This window comes from Python bivittatus, unplaced genomic scaffold (genome assembly GCF_059951505.1).
Source record: "Python bivittatus isolate LINGU-HERP-01145 unplaced genomic scaffold, Pbiv_v1 ctg000350_np1212, whole genome shotgun sequence".
Lineage (NCBI taxonomy): Eukaryota > Metazoa > Chordata > Lepidosauria > Squamata > Pythonidae > Python > Python bivittatus.
In genome coordinates this window covers 3,699,952-3,719,771 of record NW_028277074.1, presented here as the reverse complement: position 1 = coordinate 3,719,771, position 19,820 = coordinate 3,699,952, and the positions used below count along the sequence as shown (strand labels likewise).

Below are 19,820 nucleotides of genomic sequence, written 5' to 3'. Positions count from 1 at the left end.
TTGAAAATCAGTGTTGAGAATCCTGCTGTTCTGAGGCAAAAAATGTCAGATTGAAAATTATAATCCTCTGACTTTTGAGGGGTTTAGGGTACAGCACCAAAGATTTTGAAGACCTGGATTTCAAGTTGCACACCTCTGTTCTTCTAATGACATAAGCATACCTATTTGGTGCAATGTGAATCAATGGATATGTTGTTGTTTAGTCGTTAAGTCGTGTCCGACTCTTCGTGACCCCATGAACCATATTGCGCCAGGCCTTCCTGTCCTTCACTGCCTCCCTGAGTTTGCTCAGTTTCATGCTCATTGCTTCAGTGATGCTATCTAACCATCTCATCCTCTGCCATCCTCTTCTCCTTTTGCCTTCAATCTTTCCCAGCATCAGGGTCTTCTCCAAAGAGATCTCTCTTCGCATTAGGTGACCAAAGTATCTGAGCTTGAGCTTCATTATCAATCCTTCCAATGTTAAAATGGATATGTCCTAAGGTCAATATCTATTATTACTTAAATCACCATAGAAACAGCCTCTTATAAATGAAATACTTACATTTTCATAAGGAGTGAAAGACAGGAACTGAAGACAAGATTCTGAATAGACTTTCTTTTTCAACTCCAGGTTATCCAAAAAGGGACAGCACTAAATGGAAATGATACATTTTAATAATAGGGAGTCAAATGATGATCCCTCTTTGGATACCCAAAGGTATATAAAACAAAATATTTGATTACATTTTTTTCCCCCAGTTGGAGATAACAGGACTTTTTAGAGCCTGACTTTGGATTCAGAAGAGGACCTTAAATGTTATAATAGGCTAATAATGTATGGAAAGAAAGGATACCTGCCTTTATTTTAAAGGAAGTTGATAGCCCCTTGATATTGATTGAAACAAAAATAATTCTACATAAAAGTTATGCTTCCAAATACTATCAGTATTTTAGGATACATGCTGGAAAGTACACAAACATTTCTACACTTGCATTGATAGAATATACTGTTTGGATAAAAACATTGTTGAAACTTGTGTTCAATCTCTAAACAAGTGTTGGTGTTGACCTATAAAATTCTATATTGCTGAGTGCCTAGTTACCTACAAGACAACCTTCTCCTACCTGAATCAGCTCATCCAGTACATTTTTCCAGGGAGCTTTTGGTCCTACCCCACTTTTGTAAAGGGAATGAAGGCCAGGAAGTACTGTTTCTCAGCTACTCCAGCTTCGTGGAATACCTTCCTCTTAGAACTGTTTGCTGCATTCCTTCTAACATTCTGGAAGCTACTCCTGCCGGATCTTAAGAGTGTTTGTTAAAAGTTCGCTATCGCCATCTTCAATTTGTTTTACTTTGAATTAAACTGATTCAGTTGTTGAAATTATTCTACTTGCTTTGTTATGATTGTTTTATTATCATTGTTAATATAGGTTTCCTCCTGTTTTATCTTTGATTAGCTATTGGTTGCTTTAATTAAATTATCTTTACCATGAATACTTTAACTATGGACGTTTTTGTCAACTGTTTTGTTAAATGCTCTGAGTCCATGTTGGTTCAGCAGCATGTAAGCAAAACAAATAAATGAATAAACTAGCAGCTAGTGTAGGCATACAAAGCCTTCCCTGTTGTTCTCAAAAGAACTAGACTCTACAGCTACTATTTCTGCAACTTTCTTACCACTCACCAAGGCAAGATGCAGGTACACAAATCACTTAATTCCATGGTAAGATGCAAGTACATCTCTACATGAAAGGGAATACATTTTAAGAACTGGAATTCTGACAAATCTACCTCAATACGGTATACACAGTGTAGCACACCGGCTACAGGAAAATATAGTCTTGTGTAAAAAAGCGACTGGATATACATTTCCTACAGAACAGCCCATTTTTGAAAGAACCAGTTTGGAGAAGTCTGCTTTAGAGCACGGTTTATTCAGAACAGAGATAACATCATTTTGGACAAACCTGTAGTTCGCTTACATCAGTAATTACAGTGGTAGTTATGTAGAAATGCCCATGCAATACTGTATGTTGAATATAGCTATTTCTCATCCTAGATTTGAGTAGTTGCTTTGTCACTGCCAGCTAAACCACATTTATCTCCAAAGCTGCACGCCAAAGTGCCACATTTGCTGGTGATCAGCTGTTGAAAGGTGCTTTCAGCACAAGTCCCCTATTGTACATTCTGAAAGTAGTAGAATGTAGCAGAAATAACATCATCTCAGTATAATCTGTGATTTCCAGGAGTGGCAAAAACAATCACTTGCAGGAACAACCTGCTGCTGCAGACTGATTTTGCTTGAAGATAGAATATCCTCATTAGAAAAGGTTCATTTACATATATTAACTATGTTTTTCTTGGTTTTTAAAAAGAAAACATTTGATACTATATCCAGGAACTGAATGCTGAACTGTCATATCTTACCATTCATTCAGTTACAGAAACTAGCTTAAGAGACATGCGATCTGGGGAACTAGAAAAATTGGCATGTGCTTGTGTGTAAAATAAATGTATCCGATTATGTTAAGTGGTGACACCTTCTTTTATTAACTTATAGTAGTGATAAGCTGCTGTTTCCAGATCTAACTGAAAATGCCTTAAGTATTTTTTTTTCATCTTAAATTATTATATTATCCCGTTAGAATATGTGTACTGTAACTAAAAAGGGTGAAGAAATGGAACAGTAGCTGAGAACTGAGGAACAAGCACATGTACAGCATGTCTTCCAATTGTCTGGATAGGTCTTGGAGATAAAAGGGAGGTTCTGGGTAGTACTGGCTGTTTGGGCTGGAAGGAGAAATCATGCTGCTTTAAAGAGCAGCATTGTTTGTCATCCTCTGGCTATCAGGAAGAACCTATGCATTACTGAACACTGAATATACTTTGATTTGAAATCAGTGTTTTTCAACATAATAAGTTACACATTCAAGACTGGTTATCACTCGGAACTTTTCTCTGAATATTCCATCCAACAATTGGCCACAAAAACAGGGAAAAACTGTTACTTCCAATAGCTAGAAACTGACGTAAGAGTTACTTCCAATAGCTAGAAACTGAAATAAATTACAGAATAGATTGCTTTGTTTTGTGTTGTTTTAAACTAGACTGATTTCCCCCTGGAAGCATTAGATTTATACCAAAATGGAAAACAGTTCCAATTCTTGTATCCACAGCTATTGCTGGATTATGACTATTGGATTTAATAGAAACATCTCTACTTGAATTACACAATTTCTCAAATATTTTAAGAAGTTTAGTTTGGAAAAAACCCACAAAGGTTTATTAAAATTGATAGATATTATTTGTCAGATGTGTCAGATGAATCACAAGATGTTTGTAACCCCCAAAAAACCTGTTGTTATGATTCACAAGAACTGTACAAGCATTTCATGAATCACACTTTCTTTAATTTAGATATATACATTGGTCCCCATGCTTTCCCTCTTTCTGGAAGTACTAAAAGTTCATGCTGTTGGACATTGGCAGCAAAAGTGAATTCCTTGGATACTGAAGTGACTAGGGTGTGCAAATCCACTGGCAAAACATTGCTGCAGGAATCAAGGATGTGATTTATGACGTCATTATTCTCTGCCTTGGAAAGAGTGCATGTAGAATAAACGAGACATCCTCCAGGACGCAAAGCTTTAATTGCAGATCTGTTAAACAATAAAAACAAAACAACAAAACAGAGCAAAAAAGAATAAATATTCTATCATTTATCCGCATACATATTTACACTTAGAACCTTCAGCTGCCACAACACATACAGCTTATGTGGTTTAAGCTCAACATTTCAGCAATGACATGTGATGATTAATTCTCAACCAATACATACAACAGAATTCATTAGTGAAATGTTGGAGAAAAATACTGCTTTTTTGCCCATATGAGATAAACTACCCATTGTTTTCAAAACTTTGACAAAATGTTAAACCAATAATAAGCTTTGGGGAAAAGAATGGCTTAGAGAAAGGAGGGGAGAAAAGACTGGGTTTATACATCAACCTAAATCATTGTTTTGATCATGGTTTACTGAACTGGCTATTAAAACACACTAACCTACTAATCATGGTTTATAAAAAAACAATACTTGACTCTCCCACCACACTAACCCAAAATTAAATAGACCAAATTAGGTCCATCTACAAGGAAGAGAAGTTTAAGAATATGGATTTATACTACAGAAATCAACTGGACAAGAAATATTTATTTCAGAGCAGCTGTCAAGATACACAGCAGTCTTGGGCATGTCTTGTCCAACTGAGGCACTTATCTTACTGTATTACCTGGGTTTCTTTTGTGTGTGTTATTTCTGAGAAAGTGAATAAGGTTTTCTCTAGGATGTTCTTGACCACCTGCAGGCTGGATCCTTGTCCCTTCTGCAGGAGTAGGTCTGTGCCTTAGAGGACTTCCTGGACTTGCCATTTCTGCTGAATTAGCAAGCAGAGGCCGTGGCCATGGGAGCCTTCACCCAGCTTCATCTGGGTGCCAGTTGAGACTTTACTTGGGATGGAGGCCCTGACTATCATGCCCTCATTGCCACTCATGTAGATTACTGCAGTATACTGTACATTAGGCTGCATTTAAAGACCACCCACAAGTTTCAGTTGGTGCAAAATGTAGTGGTCTCGGTGCTCATAGTTACTGACTGGTGGGCACCTGTTTATAGCCGTACATTAACTTTCTATTAGCTTCTGTGTACAATTGAAAGTGCTGTTTTTAATCTGCAAAGCCCTTTATGTCTTGGCACCAGATCACCTGCAGGACTCCATCTTTTCATTGGAGTTGGCCTGACCACTTTGCTTGGACCAGGAGAAGCAGCTAGCTCTTCCTCACTTCTGGGAGGTCAGAGGTGGAAACCCAGACACAAGAGCTCTTCTGTCATGGAGCCAGCTCTCTGGAATAGCCTCCTGTGGGAGGCATTATCTGCTCTCCAGAATCAGTTGAAAACAGCTTTTCTGGAGGGTGTTTCAAGGTTGACCCCAGGTATTGTGTTTGGGATACTGTTTTCTATTGCACTTCTTCATTATTTATGATTACATTAATGTTCCTATTTATGGGCAGCTGAGAGTCCATGATTGTGGTTGGATATAAATCTGATTAATAAATTAAAAAATAAAATAAATCAGTCTTGAAAGTTTTACTTAATTTTAACTGGCAAAAAGCAATACTTTGGAGAGGAAGGAACATATAATTATCACTTCAAATTTTCAGCAATTCTGAAAAATTCAAGACATTCACCACCTTCCCCCAAATACTGTTTAGTGCAAAATGCCAAAAAGCAAACACCTCACTGTATGATAAATTAAACTTTGTGACAGTTGCCATACTTGTGTTTAGACAGTCAGTTTTATCTCTGGGTCACCTACTCACACTTAAAAGTATAAGGTGTAAAAAGATTCAGGCATACATATAAAGAAATAAGAGAAACGACATAGCAATTCATGTAACAAGCTTCACTTTCTCAGCCCACTCCTTCAGAGACTAATTACATGTTCTGTATTCTGTTAGAATGGCCAAGATTAACTATGTCATTAATTTATCTATTCTCCATATTAAAAAAGAAAAAAAAATTAGGGCAAATAATGAGGACAGTGTGTCATACTTCAACGCTGCCATCTTGTGTTCAATTAGCAGAAACTATTTTCTGAGACTGCAGAACTGGATCTGATCAGCAGGGAAAACCTGTTCTATGCCACTCAAGCCAGAAATAACATTGACATTCATCCCTACATTCCTTCTTATAAAAGGGAGATTCTGTTTTCCCCCTCCTCTTTTTAATGATCAACCTGGTGTCTTCACATCACAGTAATTCGATTTCATTTTCTAGTAGTAATGGCCTGCTACTCCTCCTAACAAATTCATCTGAAGATGCAAGAAACTCCATTCTGTATCCACAACATACAATTTATCATGGGGCTGTGCAGCACTGAGACAATGCAACTGAAGCACAAGAAAGTTTTGCTTACATCAAGTCTTCAACATTTCCTTCTCTAACTTCCTAGGCACAGGCCTCCCCTCAATTCCAGACTGACTGTAACTTTTCTTCTGCTTTGACTGTCCCTTCAGTTATGCAGAAATGGTCTTATATAAAGACCTTTGGATCTTTTTACAATTTAGGGTCATAACCACGTGGAGACGCAGCTGCTGAAAGACTAGGTTTGCCAGACATTTTAAAAGTCATTTCTTAGGAAGCCCTGATAGACCCTTGCCAATGTTTTAATTGCTTTATCTGGCATTGCAAAGAACCATCAACAACAGTTCTGCTGTAATCCTCTAGGGCCCCAGCCAAGCCAGGCCCCAAGGCAGCACAAAAACAGAATTCAGGTTAAAATGCAATGGTAAATAATTAATAGGAAACTGTTTCCCTCTGCAAAGCATTATATTCTTTTTGTTATACAATCACTAGCAAAGGAACATTAGTTATCAGGTATCTAAACCAAAGTCTCTGGGTCTTGAATGCCAAAAATCAAGCATATTAAAACAGCTGTCGAAGTAAAATTGATTAAATTACTATTTAAGTCATTAAAAATTCAAATTCAAATTGATTCTACACAATTAGACATTGTCAAGGCCAGCTGAAAAAGATATTTTTAAAGCTGGATTAAACACCTGTATGAAAGGCAGTTCTAGCATCTCACTGGGGAGTCCCATATTTGTGGCCCCACTATGAAGAAAACCTATCCTCAGCTGATGAGCCTCGCTATTCCAAGCAACCCACCTGTATCCCCAATTATCTTTTTTAGGGGTTGTAGTCAACACATAAAAACACTGTTCTAACTAGGGCTCTGTAGTGGTATTAACTCTCAGTGAACTGTGGATCACTACAGAATTGGTATCCAGGGTACAGAGGGGAAGATTTTTTTTTTCCTGATTTTCAAGATCTTAGCACTTCTGAAAATTATTCATAAGTTTGGATGATCCTTTCGAACAGTGGGGAATTCATGGAGTCTCAGAAAGGAGGTAAAAAAGATGCAGTATTTTTTCTCCAATGGAAGTCTCTATTGGATCAGAAGGATTGTAGCTCTTTAGTTTGTTAAAGAGTAGAGGGGAACCAATTGCAAATACTATATTTATTTTCAGGAGATTCACAAATATTTTATAGCAGAGATCACCACTGTAACAGAAAGATCCTGAGGGCCATTATAAATGGGGTTGGTGAATTTTAGTTATGTTTGCTTTTCTTTTTCTTATATTAGGCCTAATACCTTCAGCTTACCCAAAAGGGAAGAGTATGATGGCTTTATAGTATATTATATAATAATGAAATATACTGATAAGTGAAATGTGATATGATTCCAGCAAACAGTGAATTCCAGAGACACATTCAGTCTCAAACTTAAAACCTTGCACTGTATTGGGTCTGTTTATTTCTTTATATGTCTTCTGGAAGTACTCAGGAAACAACGTTTGGGTAAATATTAAGAGCAAATGGTAAGATTGTATCAATATATGACAGGTAATGATACAGAATGTACTTGAAAGAAAGAATTTAAAAAATATATACTTTTTTACTAGTATTTTAACATAGGTCCAAAAGGCCTTCTCAAAAACCTGTAAAATGTATTTAATCTCCCTTAACATATCATAACATTTCCACTGTGTGATTTATGACACTGGGGAGCTGTTTTTCATTTGTGATAATTCACACCTCCTCCAAATCTTAAACTTGGAGCTCTCTAGTAAATTTCATATTCAATCTTAGCAACGAAACTAATGTTAATATTTTTTTTCCCATTTCAAGATTAAACTCTGAAATGAGCACTTGGTGAATTCCATTTGCATAAAGGGAGTGCAACAAACTTCCTGGTCGTACTTTTCTATTGCATCCTAGAGGAGAATCATGAAATAATACAGGAGAATGGAAAATGATTTTGTAATCAAGGGCTGACCTATGGACATTTTAAAGCTTTTTGGCCATTGAAGTCCACAGGTACAACAGTGATACAATAAGACACCAGAGGAAGAAGGTGAAAATTAGCTATTGCTGTATTGTTCACTTAGCTTGGTACTGTTTTATCAAATCCCAATTTTTTTTTCCAGGTAACAGGATCCAATTTGATTAAATATGCTTGGGGAGATGGGCAATTTCAGCTTGCTAGGATTTTTTCTTTTCTGCCAACAAGGTTCTTGCTGTCAAGAATGTTCCATTTTAGGGTCATAATTTAGAATGATTTATACAAATTTGCAAAAATTTCACTGAATGATGTATGCTTCCTTAAGCCAGGAGTCCACAAATTGGATTCCATATGTCAAATACTGGAAAGAGAAAACTGAAGGAGGTCAATGTTTTTAAATGTGATTGATTTCTACAAAGGAAATGGGTGACATGATGCATTACTGCAATAAGACACTCATATTTTGGTTATAAATCACAGGCTTTCTTTTTTGTTAGGAAGTCATGTATCTCCCTCCTAAGACAAAGGAGTAGAAAAACACAAACCTCCCAACCCTTTTTGTGATGTTGTTATGAGAGTTTTCCATAAAAAGCACTACTTCCTGGAAAAGAAACTATTTTATTTCTCTCTCAATTCATGCTGACAATGGGTATACTTCTGAGGTGAAACACAGCACTGTATTTAAAAATGTACAATATGATTAATAGCCATAGATAATATACAGGAAATTACTGAGGAAGAGAAAAGAGAGGAAAAACTTGCTTATTAGTCTCCTTGCTGCAATATTCTTACTATGCTACAGGGCTCTACATTTCTACTAATGTCTGTGTGTCTAAAGATTGATTTAACCAGTATTTAACCAATAATAAACTGAGTGCTCTTATTTCAAAGTTTTTAATCTTCTTGAGGACAAATTTAAAAGGTATATATACTATTTAAACTATATGTTGCACTATGTAGAGATGATTAGCAATGACCAACCAATGTTTTGCAAAACTGCAATGCTAATTAAGTAACAAAAGGCCTACTTTGTAAAATTAAAGTGGATTTCTATGCAAACCCTACTTGAAAAGAAAGGGAGCAACATGCAGAGTTTAGCTCTTGAACAATTCCCACTGGCCCTATTTGCATAATGCAAATTGTCCTGCCTAGCCAGGTGACTCATCTTTGTGTACCAGTAACACACATGAGACGGCTGGGTCTTGTGTTGGCATTACCAAGGCCGGGTGGGTTTTTTTGGGGGGGGGGGCTTTTACCTTACTCACTTCTAGGTGTAACTCTTTGCTCTGTCCCCCAACAAGTGTGGCCACAGAGAAATAGAAATAACAGTGGTAACAGAGACAATATCTTTAGAGAGATCTTGTTTCTACAAATCTATCTCAGAAAAGATAAACGTTAGTTGACCTTTCAAGCATCAGTTTACATAAATGAATGGAATGTAGGTTACTTTAATCTAAATCAAATCTATGCCTGCTTAAGCTAAAGCTAACTTCTAACAGTCTGGGTCAATGTATCCCTTTTCTCACTTTGCATAGCTCTTTCACTGCCCCTTTTAACTCTGTCAAGCTTATTGTCTGAACAGGGCAATAATGTTGGATCCAAAAGAAGTTAATCCAAAGAGGGGCACAAAACATTTTTCATACCAGAGGCTGTACTCAGCCCTTGGGTAGCTCCAAAAATTATTCAAGGCAAAGAAATGAGTGGATCTAGAACAAAGAAACTTAATTTCAGCTCATTGGCTTTGTGTGTGTGTTTGTGTGTGTGTGCCTTCAAGTCAGTGTTGACTCCTGACAACTACCTGGATGAGTCCCTTCAGTTTTCTTGGCAAAATTTTGGAAGTGGTTTGCCATGGCCTTCTTCCTAGGGCTGAGAGAGAGTGACTGGGCCAACATCACCCAGCTGGCTTTGTGCCTAAAGCAGGACTAGAACTCACAGTATCCTAGTTTCTAGCCTGGTGCCTTAACCACTACACCAAACTGGCTATCTTAATAATTAATTGGGTATTTTAATTAGCTAATAGACATCAAATAGTTCAGTAACATTAACATTTATAATTTGGTGGACCCCTTGTAAAGGCTAAGAAAACATTCCCCAAAGCTTCTGGGACATTACACTTCTGGTCTATTGCTATCTCTATCCCAAGGTGTTCATTCCTGTTGAATTTCATCAAGAAAATAAACCTAGCATAACCATAAATGGCCTAACAATCACAGCTGTCTTGTCCTTCTTTTGAATTCTACTCAGAGATGTAGCTAGAACTTTTCCCACCCAGGTTTTTAGAAACTTGACAGTCATGGAACAGCCAGGCAACCTTCAGAGATGTTATGAATTATCACATTGCTTTCAATTGTCTCTTGTTTAGTTATTGCTGACAAAGGATCAGCTTATGTAAACATGACTGACATACTGCTGGACTTTATAACATGGCTAAGAATTTGAACCAAAGACAGCAAAACAGATTTGGGAAACTTTCATTCTTATTTTGATAAATTAAAGTCTGGTGTGATCAGGATTCAGACTGTAGCTAGCAGTAACTATGGATTGCTTAAATAGAAATAGAAAATGAAATCTTGAGATTCTGCTGGAAATAGGGACAAAGAATTTTCCAGCTGGGGTGGGGAGGGGAAGAAAGACTAACTGAAACAACTGACACTTTATATGTGAAGCTTATATGATTAGTTTTATATATATAATACATTTAAGAATATGTCTCCCAGTTTATGTCAGACGCTGCCCATTCTATCACACTATGGGGAAAGAGAAAATTCTGGTAATAGTAACGTGCATTGTCCCCCTTTGTATATATTCCTCTGCTAGAGAATGTAATTTATTATGATTTTATTTGTTTTTATTTGTTTATGGAATTTATCCCCTCAATGAACTAGCACTCTAGGCAAAGTACAACACCCAAACTACATCATCCATTTGGCCTGAGGCAGAAATATATAACTGGGCTTTATCTTATATTTATAACATCTCAACTTGAATTGGCGGATGACCTCTCTCAGCAGCTTAATGTATGTTAAACAGGACCGGAGAGAGAATTGAGTCCTGGGACATCCCATGATGTATTCAACCTCTTCCCTTCTGATACCACTGACTAAATTCACCTGCTCAGATAGGAATGGAACCAACGCAGAACAGTGCAATTTCCAATCCTTGTACGCCACTCAGAATACTGTGGTTGACAGTATTGAAGGCTGATGAGATTAAGACATGGAAGGCTGTGCTGCCACTAGCCAAGTTCCATCACAGATCATCCATATGAGTGACCAGTGCAGTTTCCATTCCATACCAATGCCTGAATCCACACTGCCACCTGATGGTCTCCTGATGTACTGGACTTTAATTCCTTGACAATATTGCTCACTAGTTCTAAGAATTGTAATCCAATACACAAGAAGAGAAGCAGGTTAGGGACAAAGATTGGCTTAGATCCGTCATACAGATAGTCCTCAACTTATGACGGCAACTGGGACTGGAATTTCCATTGCTAAGCGAAGCAGTCGTAAAGCCGGGTGGGGGAGGGAACAAGGGGGTATGCGGGGAGAATTGGGGAGGGTGTGTGAGAGGCACAGCATGGGGAGGGTTGGGGAGGGTGTGAGAGATGTGCAAGAAGTGCTACGAAGGTCAGAAAGGGTGCAAATACATGAGTGGCACCACACAGGTTGGGGAAGCTGTGAGGGGGAGCATGAGTGGCCAGAGCAGCATGAGCACAGAAGGGCTGGGGAGGGTGTGCAGGTGGGGGAAGGTTGCAAATGGTGATCACGTGATCATGGGGTGCTGGGACAGCTGGAACTCTGAGAACCAGTTGTAACCACCATTCATTCAGTGCTGTCTAACTTGGAATGGTCGCTGACTGAATGGTCGTAGGTTGAGGATTATCTGTATTGCTTTCTTCACCTGAATTCTTTTTAGATTAACAGACACTTGATATTCACAACTTTTACTTATTCACTACAACTTAAGAATTGCAAATAACATTTTTGTATAAGGTGTTTCTAAAAAAGGGTTACACGCATTGACTTGTTGTTGTTCAAAGTACATTAAAACACAGATATGAACACCCAGTGTTTTCCCGTCCTCCACCCTTTGTGAATGTCCTAGTTACAAATGTGAAATAACTCAGCAGGAAGACTTGAATGGCCTTCTCTATACACCATGGTAATTACCATGAGAAAGCAGTGTAGTTCTATGTTTTTTGGAACAATGACTGGCTCAGTGTGACTGCATACGGAGAGGATAATACATGGGTCAAAGAGATGTAGAGTTTCAGAATATTATTTAGCATGTCCTTCATTCTGGGAATGAGCAGTTCCTTTTTCTTTACAAGTTTTACCTGAGCAGCTGTATCTGTACAGCAGATAATAGCTTCCTTTGTGCTAAGCGCAGAGTAGCCTGCTGGGTATCAGAAGAGAATAACCAACTTCTATCATTTGAGCAAGGAGCATCCACTAGGATCTGAATAATCAACAACAAAAAATAAAGTGAACATAGGAGCTACTCAGACTAAGAGCTTTAGTAGAATGACAAAACAGAATCATGGAGTTAAAGTGGGCCATTTAGTTCAACCAAACTAAGGCATTTCTGACAAATGGCTATCTAACCACCACTTGAACAAGTCTGGGTAACTGGTCCTACTGTGACACTGCTCTTGTTGTTAGGAAGTTTTTCAACTATCTGTTAGATATTGTCTTGCTCGAACTTAAATCCATTAAGTCCTGCAGCCTGTAATGATGAACAGATCGTAACCTTCTTCGGTGACATCAAGTATTTCAAAAGTGCTATCAAATCCCTCCTTAATTTTCTCTTATCAAGGCTAAACTTTCCCAAATGATAGCAAAATGTTATGAAAAATCTTAATATATCTGAAGTAATGGCACTGGCTTATATATTAAAAACATCGTTTTGCATTCCAAGTTGCATGTATATTTTGTATAAATACAACAAAGCACTACATTTTCTTGAGCATATATTTATGGAAGTATAAAAGTTTAGAAATACTTCTTACTATGTCATACTCTAGAACACAAGGCCTTCCAAAAGAGATGGATTTTAGCTCCCAGAATATCCAGTCATGGATAAAAGTGGCTAAAAGTCTAAACATAGTACACATTTATAAGTATATGTTTCTTTCTTAATTAGCAAATTACTACTGACAATTTATGTTTTAGATTGCTAGGTTGGATGTATATGTATACGTATTTGTATTGTTTCACTGATATTATGTATTGCTTGTATTGTTTTATGGAACTGTTATATACTGAAGCTGCTGAAGTTTAATGTTCTGTTGCAAATTGCCACAGGATGACATACCTGTATGTATAACTTGCAATTATTCACATCATTTTCCTTGTCAAATACATCTACCTTGGTCTTTGATATATTCATTTTCAGACCTAAATCCCTTGATGCACCATACAATCTAACATTTACTAGGAGTCTGAAAGCATTTTTTCTAACTAATAAATTTTACTGAAAGGATAAACTTTCAAGAGCTGCAGTTTTAATAAAATATGTTAGCTGGAAAAGATGCTACCAGACTTCTTCTGATATTTGGTACCATAGATTCCCTTCCTACAATATCTACCATTCACTGCTAATCATTTGGATTCTTAGACAACAACACACAACTGTACACAAAAGTGCACAAACATTACATTTCCCATCACCACACCTGTAACATCCCAAGCCTCCTTATGCATTTGTCCATAAATATATAAGCAACTAAAGAGAACCATACACACGCCTTCCTAGCTCAATGTCAAACCATTCACTAAGGATTCCATTTATTCTCATACATGCTTTTGTTCCATCATACACTTATACTCAGCAACCAACCTTCAACTCACACAAATGGTCACACAATACGTTCCACAGTTCAATCTCACAGCATTTATACGATATGATATGATATGATATATGATATGATACGATATATGATATTTAAAAGACTTATACGGCCATCCAGTTTTTGTGCCATAACTTGGGCAGCTCACAAAACATTAAAAATCCAAAACCATAAAACTATAACAAAACCTCCTGGCACTCCAAAGCAAACACTCCTGCATATATCAACATAAAGTTTTGCTAGGCTCCAGCCCCACTCTGCCCCAATGCTTGTGGGAAAAGCCTGCTCTTCAAGGCCTTCCAGCAGTCTAGGAGGGTAGCAGCCTGCCAGATTTCAGGAGGAAGGGTGTTCCACAATCAAGGACACTAATTTTTAGAGCATTTATTTCAATTCTACATTCAATACATCACTGTCATTCCCATACAAATCTCTAAAATACTCCTTCAGCATTTCCTCGCTTTAGCTTCAACCCAAATGATTTCATCACTTTTATTTTTAATCCAAGTCTCATTGTTGACAGTTCCTTGTTCAACCCTTTCAATCCACTTCTAATTTTATTTCCATTGTAATCACTCTGCATTTTCCCTTTTAATCTTAACATTTCTTTGGTTGTTCTTACATTTCCTGCAACTTTTTCTCTACACATACATTATACAATATATTTTTCCCATCATTTTTTTGGATCAATCATTCTCTTATATGCATTTTTCTCATAGACTCGTCATTTACTTCATTATGCTATTAAGGATCTTTCTCATACTTCCATTTGGAATGTCTCCAAACTTCTCCTTGGCATTCTGTAACTTAATTTCCAGTTATTCTGTTGGAATATTAATCTATCTTTTAAGACTGTTTCAGATTTTCTCTTCTGGCAATTATTTAACTTTGAATCTAGTTTCTTTCACTTCTTTCTAGACTTAGTTTTTCTAAGCTAGCTGCAACATTCCCTGTTAATGGTAAGGAATATGCCTGTCAGTATGGGCACAATTTGGCTATTATATTACAAAATGAACCGATGGCCAAATTTACCCCAAGCATACTCATACAATTCTATGCAAGTGACTTACCCATGACCCACCAACTAGGACGTACATGCAATGTATTCTGCATGCCTGAACACTCAGGGTGCCATCTCTCTCTCTCTCCATATACATGCATAATACATACACTCACAGACACACATACACAGTACCCTTTGGCTATTATTAAAAGTTACTGTAATTATATTTTTAATTGCTGGTCCTGCACTGAGCAGGAATCTGGACTATGTGACCTCCAAGCCATATTAAATTCTCCAAGTTACTAGCTTTAAATAATTCTATTAACTTATTATGCCTGGAGAGGAGACCCAACAGAAACCAATGCTATATTTCTGAATGAAAAATAAAAATGTAATTAATAAATAGCATTTTTTTTCTGCTTTTGCTCTACGAAGAAAGAGCCATCATGGGGAACTGTGGTACACTTTAATTAGAAAAGTTAACTAAGAGAAAAACTTAGCCCCCATGAAATTATTAGCCAATATAGACATACTTTATCAAACCTTTCAGGTTGAAGATTTCCTATTTCTCTTCCATCAGCTGGAGAAACAGTAATTAGGCTCATCAAAGATTCTGGAATGAAAGATTCTAGTGTCTGCTTCAACCGATGAAATCTCAAGTTATCATATTCATTTGACTGTAGAAGTCCTACACAAGAAAGTCAGATTAACAAAGTACAAAGGCAAGCCACAGGTTTCCCAAGGCACTTAGAGCATATCCGAGATATAAATTAATTCCTGGTTTAAGCCTAAAATCAAGAAAAAAAGAATGCCACAAGAGCATTCTTTATCAATGCCTTTGAATAAATTGTTAAATCAGTATTTGGGAACAAACTAGCCAACAATGTATACATCTTTTATTGGATTTAATAGTAGAGTGCTTTACCTGGGCAAGCACACTGCAGTGTGGCTACTGATTTACCCCCTGGGGCAGCACACATATCCAACACTTTTTCTCCATCCTTTACTTCCAGGGCCAGTACTGCCAGCAGAGAGGCAGCATTCAGCAAGTAATACTCCTTCAATTGTCCATCTCTATGTTTCTGAGCAGGGAATCTACCAGGAGCATCACTGATGTAACACTTCAATGACTGTGGAAAAGAGGATGAGGTTCTTGGGAAAAGGAGGCGATAGTCCTTTAAACCCAAATAAGATTCCATTTCAGAGGAGTAATTGAATTTATTAAGGAGGACTGCATATTGCCAGTTCAATGGTGTTGTAAGCACTTCCCTGCAGATGAAAGAAAAAAAAAGGTATGCAATGATATGTAAGAATGCAACAATGTGTTAATATGAGTAGTTGTATCTTGAAGGTTAGAGGTTTATTCTAAACTGATGGACCACCATTAATTTCTAGATTCAGTTACACATGAGAGCAATTAAAGCAGAACAGCATATTGGACTTCACTTTTCATCTGAAAAAAGCCACTCTGAAAGTGTATGCACAAAGTTGATTTCCAGAATGTGGCCTTGAAATCAGGAAAAATTAATGCCTTTTTTCACTTGCTACCCAATTTATTTTCTTATCATTAAAGCCTTATAAGAAACTCACTGTAGTGAAGAGGTGGAATAGTGGTTAGTCTGTTGGTTTAAGGATGAAATGATCAAGGTTCAATTCTCCTGGAATTTACTGGCTGTTTTTATATGACTTGCTTAACTTGGTTACTGAGTTAATTCATTTTCTGCATTCACACAGTGATGAATTAATTAATCTAACAAGCTGGGATTGCATAAAAGAAACCCAAACCTTTTTTTTTAATTAATTTGTTAATCTGTTCAGAACCTCAAGGCAGCACACTTTTGATTATTAAGCACATGCAGCTACAAGGTCTTTAAATGGCCTGGTCAAATGAGTTGTGCAAAAGTCAACCAATGGTTGAACTTGGACCAGTCATTGTGTAGCCAGCCTTAGGTGAACAAAAATAAGGCAGGATATAAATACATATTGGACAACCTTCATGCTGTCCTCCCAAAACCTTGGGCGCAGCCCATGGAGAAGAAGAACACTGTGCAACTGAACAGACTGATCATATTATGTTTAATGGTTTTAATTGTAATCAAATTTGAATTTAATTGAATCAAATTTATGTAACATTTGTCCGGGCTCTGCCTAACTTTTGGAGAGCAGCTCCCAGCTTGCCATTCAAATGTCAAATATGACCCTTGGTCTGAAAAAAGGCCGCACATCTCTGATACAATTAGATAAAACACATAATACTGGGACGGTGGAACAAAATAGTATTGCCAAGGGTCTGTTTACCACAATCATGTAATATTTGAGCCACTATTCTTTAATCATTATGCTGGCTGGGGAATTCTGGGACTTTAAGTCCACTCATCTTAGAGTTGTCAAGGTTGAGAAACACTGATCTACAGCATACTTCTTTTCTTTCCTGGCACATCTTAATTATATGTGATAGAGCAGTGTTGTGACTGGGGTGCCATTCAAACTAAGAACCGTGCCCAAGCTCATGACATTTTCTAAAGTGAAACATGCTAGGACAAAGTTAGCTTTCTTCTTCTATTTCAGAAAACCTAAAGCAGATACACACATTGGTTTGTGTAATCCACAAGCAAAGGAAAAATATTCTGCAAATATTTGAATATGTAATGTTCCCGAGGTGTGGTGTGCCCCCACTCTCATGGCCTTCAGGAAAGGTGTGAAATCCTGGCTATGCCAGAAGGCCTGGGGGCCGGATGGGAGCTCACACCAGTGGAGGTGGCTTGTGGAGTAATTGACTGTGCCCCAGAATGTTTATAGTATTTATGTATAGGGCTTGTTTTTATAGTTGATTTTTAACGGATTAACTATTCTTAATTATTTATGGGGTATTTTAAAATTCTTATGGGTTTTTTACTTTAATTGTGAGCTGCCCAGAGTCATCTGTTGGGGGAGATGGGCAGCACACAAATTTAAAAATAAATAAATAAATAAATAAATAAATAAATAAATAAAATAATGTAAGAGGAAACCCTAGCATTGAAATCACTGTAAGGTTTAGTTCTAGTTGAGCTTTCCAATCAATTTGTGGACCCAATCCAGAAACCTATTAAGCCCAATTTTTAAAATAGATATTTCTATATTAAAGGTATAATCTTATGATGGGACAATAAATTCCTCAATTACCCTCCTCCTCAACACATACACAACCTCCAATTTCATGGGAGGAAAATGCTTCTTTACTCTTTCCAAGGATTCTGAATATAATTCTCTCCAATATGGGGATCCTTGATATCTGTAATAAGCAAAAGGAAGGGGATCTGTGGAGGGCTGGGAAGGGGCTTGGATCCCCTGGTCCTCTTTTCTAATTAGGGTCTAACCTAAAACAGCCCTAGCATTGAAGCCATCTGGAAAATGAAATACAAAATACAAAAAATACTGTTTTTTGCGGCTTCCAACTTGTAGGGCATTTCACTTTTCAGAGATTCTGACCCTGGAATTCTGTTTCTTTTGGTTAGATTGTCTTTCCAGTCTTTCATATCAGAGAGAATTTGCTAGGAGATTGTAGATCCAGCTACTAGAGCAATTCTGCCCCTTGATGGATCCTTATCAAAAGCAATCAAAGCATTTATTTTAAAAATCCACGTTTTGTTCATAAGGAGAAAAAAGCCCAATCTTTTTCAAGCTGTAATGATCATCTTACAACAAATCATAAGGTCTGGATACATGTCAAATGACTGCCATATGGAAAGCTGCCAATTCTTATGTCTCCCAGGAACTATATCGCCTGGGAAATGATGGGAACTATATTCCTAAATATTATATTGGGAAATAGTGAATTAGAGTATGGCCCTTAAAGAGGAGAATTTTTTTACCAACTCTATTTTATATTGATTGATTATATACCATCAACTTGACTCTATAGTTCCACATTTAAACAAAAAAATCTGACGTTTAAAAAAAACATTGGAAAAGTAAATACTTTTGGCATTTTGTGGACAGGTACAATTTTAATTATTTAAAAAAGGATGGAATGGGGGTTGGGAGGAAAGAGTAGGAAGAAAACAAAACAAAAATTAACCTGACTGAATTCCATGCTCCTCCCAATTCTTTGGAGTATTGTTCCTCAAAATGATTAAGAACAACCTGGCATATTTGCTTCTGAAGCTTTTTTTCTGACGTTGACTCTTTCTGATTATGGCATGTAAGAGAGAGAGAGAGAAATATGCGTAAATATTAAGTAGGCAAAATCTGCAGAGTTATATTTTGATCACGTACATTAAAGTTAATCTTATCAAGTCTCTAAGGTAGCCTGATTTCAGGGGCAAGCGATTATTTGCAACACGCATCTTTCACATCACTTAGACCTTCGGTATGTGAAGTGAGAAGAAATCGCCTAAAACCCAGACATTTGCTCTGTTTCCTGCAAAAAACCCCGGCGCCCACTTCTCTCCCCACAATGAAAAAAAGGAAGAAAAGCGCACCTTTCCATTAAAACCGGAAATGAGGTCTAAATCTTCTTCTTGATTTTATTGGCGCAGCAAAGCTAGCTGAGACCCGCATCGCTAAGTCGACAGGACTCCACCCAAGTGGATATTCCGGGAGGGACACGAAACGCGGCAGAGCAACGGTTCCATCTTCTCCACCGGTTCACACTCACCTGGCCCTTCGCCGAGGAATACCGCTCCTTCCTGTGTCGGCGAGCAGCAACCACGCTCGCCCGCAGCATTCCCCGCGAGAGCATGTTCAAACGCTGGAGGCAGCGCACACGTCCTCCCTCCCTTCTTGGGCCGGCGGAAGCAACTCAAAAAAGCGAGTCACGGCGGGGGAAGCAGGAGACCGCAACAGCGCCTCCAGCCAAGGGAGGAGCTAACAGCGACTCGTGGCGCTGCTGCATCGGACGAAGCCGGGTAGAATTCGGGGCTGGAACGTAGCTAGTTCTTTAATGTTTGAACTGGCCGTGGGGGTGGGGAGCCTATTGCATAGTTGAAAAGCTAGCACCTAAAGACAGGAATGGTTCTACTTGAGTCTCTTCTTTGCTTGCCATTATTTATTTTTCAAACATAGTTGATGCTTTCTCTAAAAAGCAAGGCTCCCTTAATTCCT

General features: G+C 37.7%; 1 protein-coding gene across 2 annotated transcripts; it reads right to left on the bottom strand.

Annotated features, from left to right (window-relative positions):
* Positions 1-1,903: 1,903 nt before the first annotated feature.
* NSUN3 (NOP2/Sun RNA methyltransferase 3) lies at positions 1,904-19,527 on the bottom strand. Of its 2 annotated transcripts, none has more exons than XM_007423924.4 (6): positions 19,375-19,527; positions 18,796-18,905; positions 15,661-16,004; positions 15,269-15,423; positions 12,224-12,345; positions 1,904-3,642 (listed from the first exon to the last, which is right to left on the bottom strand). In XM_007423924.4, exons 1-6 carry the CDS (start codon positions 19,456-19,458, stop codon positions 3,381-3,383), a joined length of 1,077 nt encoding a protein of 358 aa, XP_007423986.1. In that variant the 5' UTR covers positions 19,459-19,527; the 3' UTR covers positions 1,904-3,380. The 2 variants fall into 2 exon arrangements, with proteins under 2 accessions (XP_007423986.1, XP_025019680.1); XM_025163912.2 differs by having other exon boundaries at positions 15,269-15,348.
* Between the last annotated feature and the right edge of the window lie 293 nt (positions 19,528-19,820).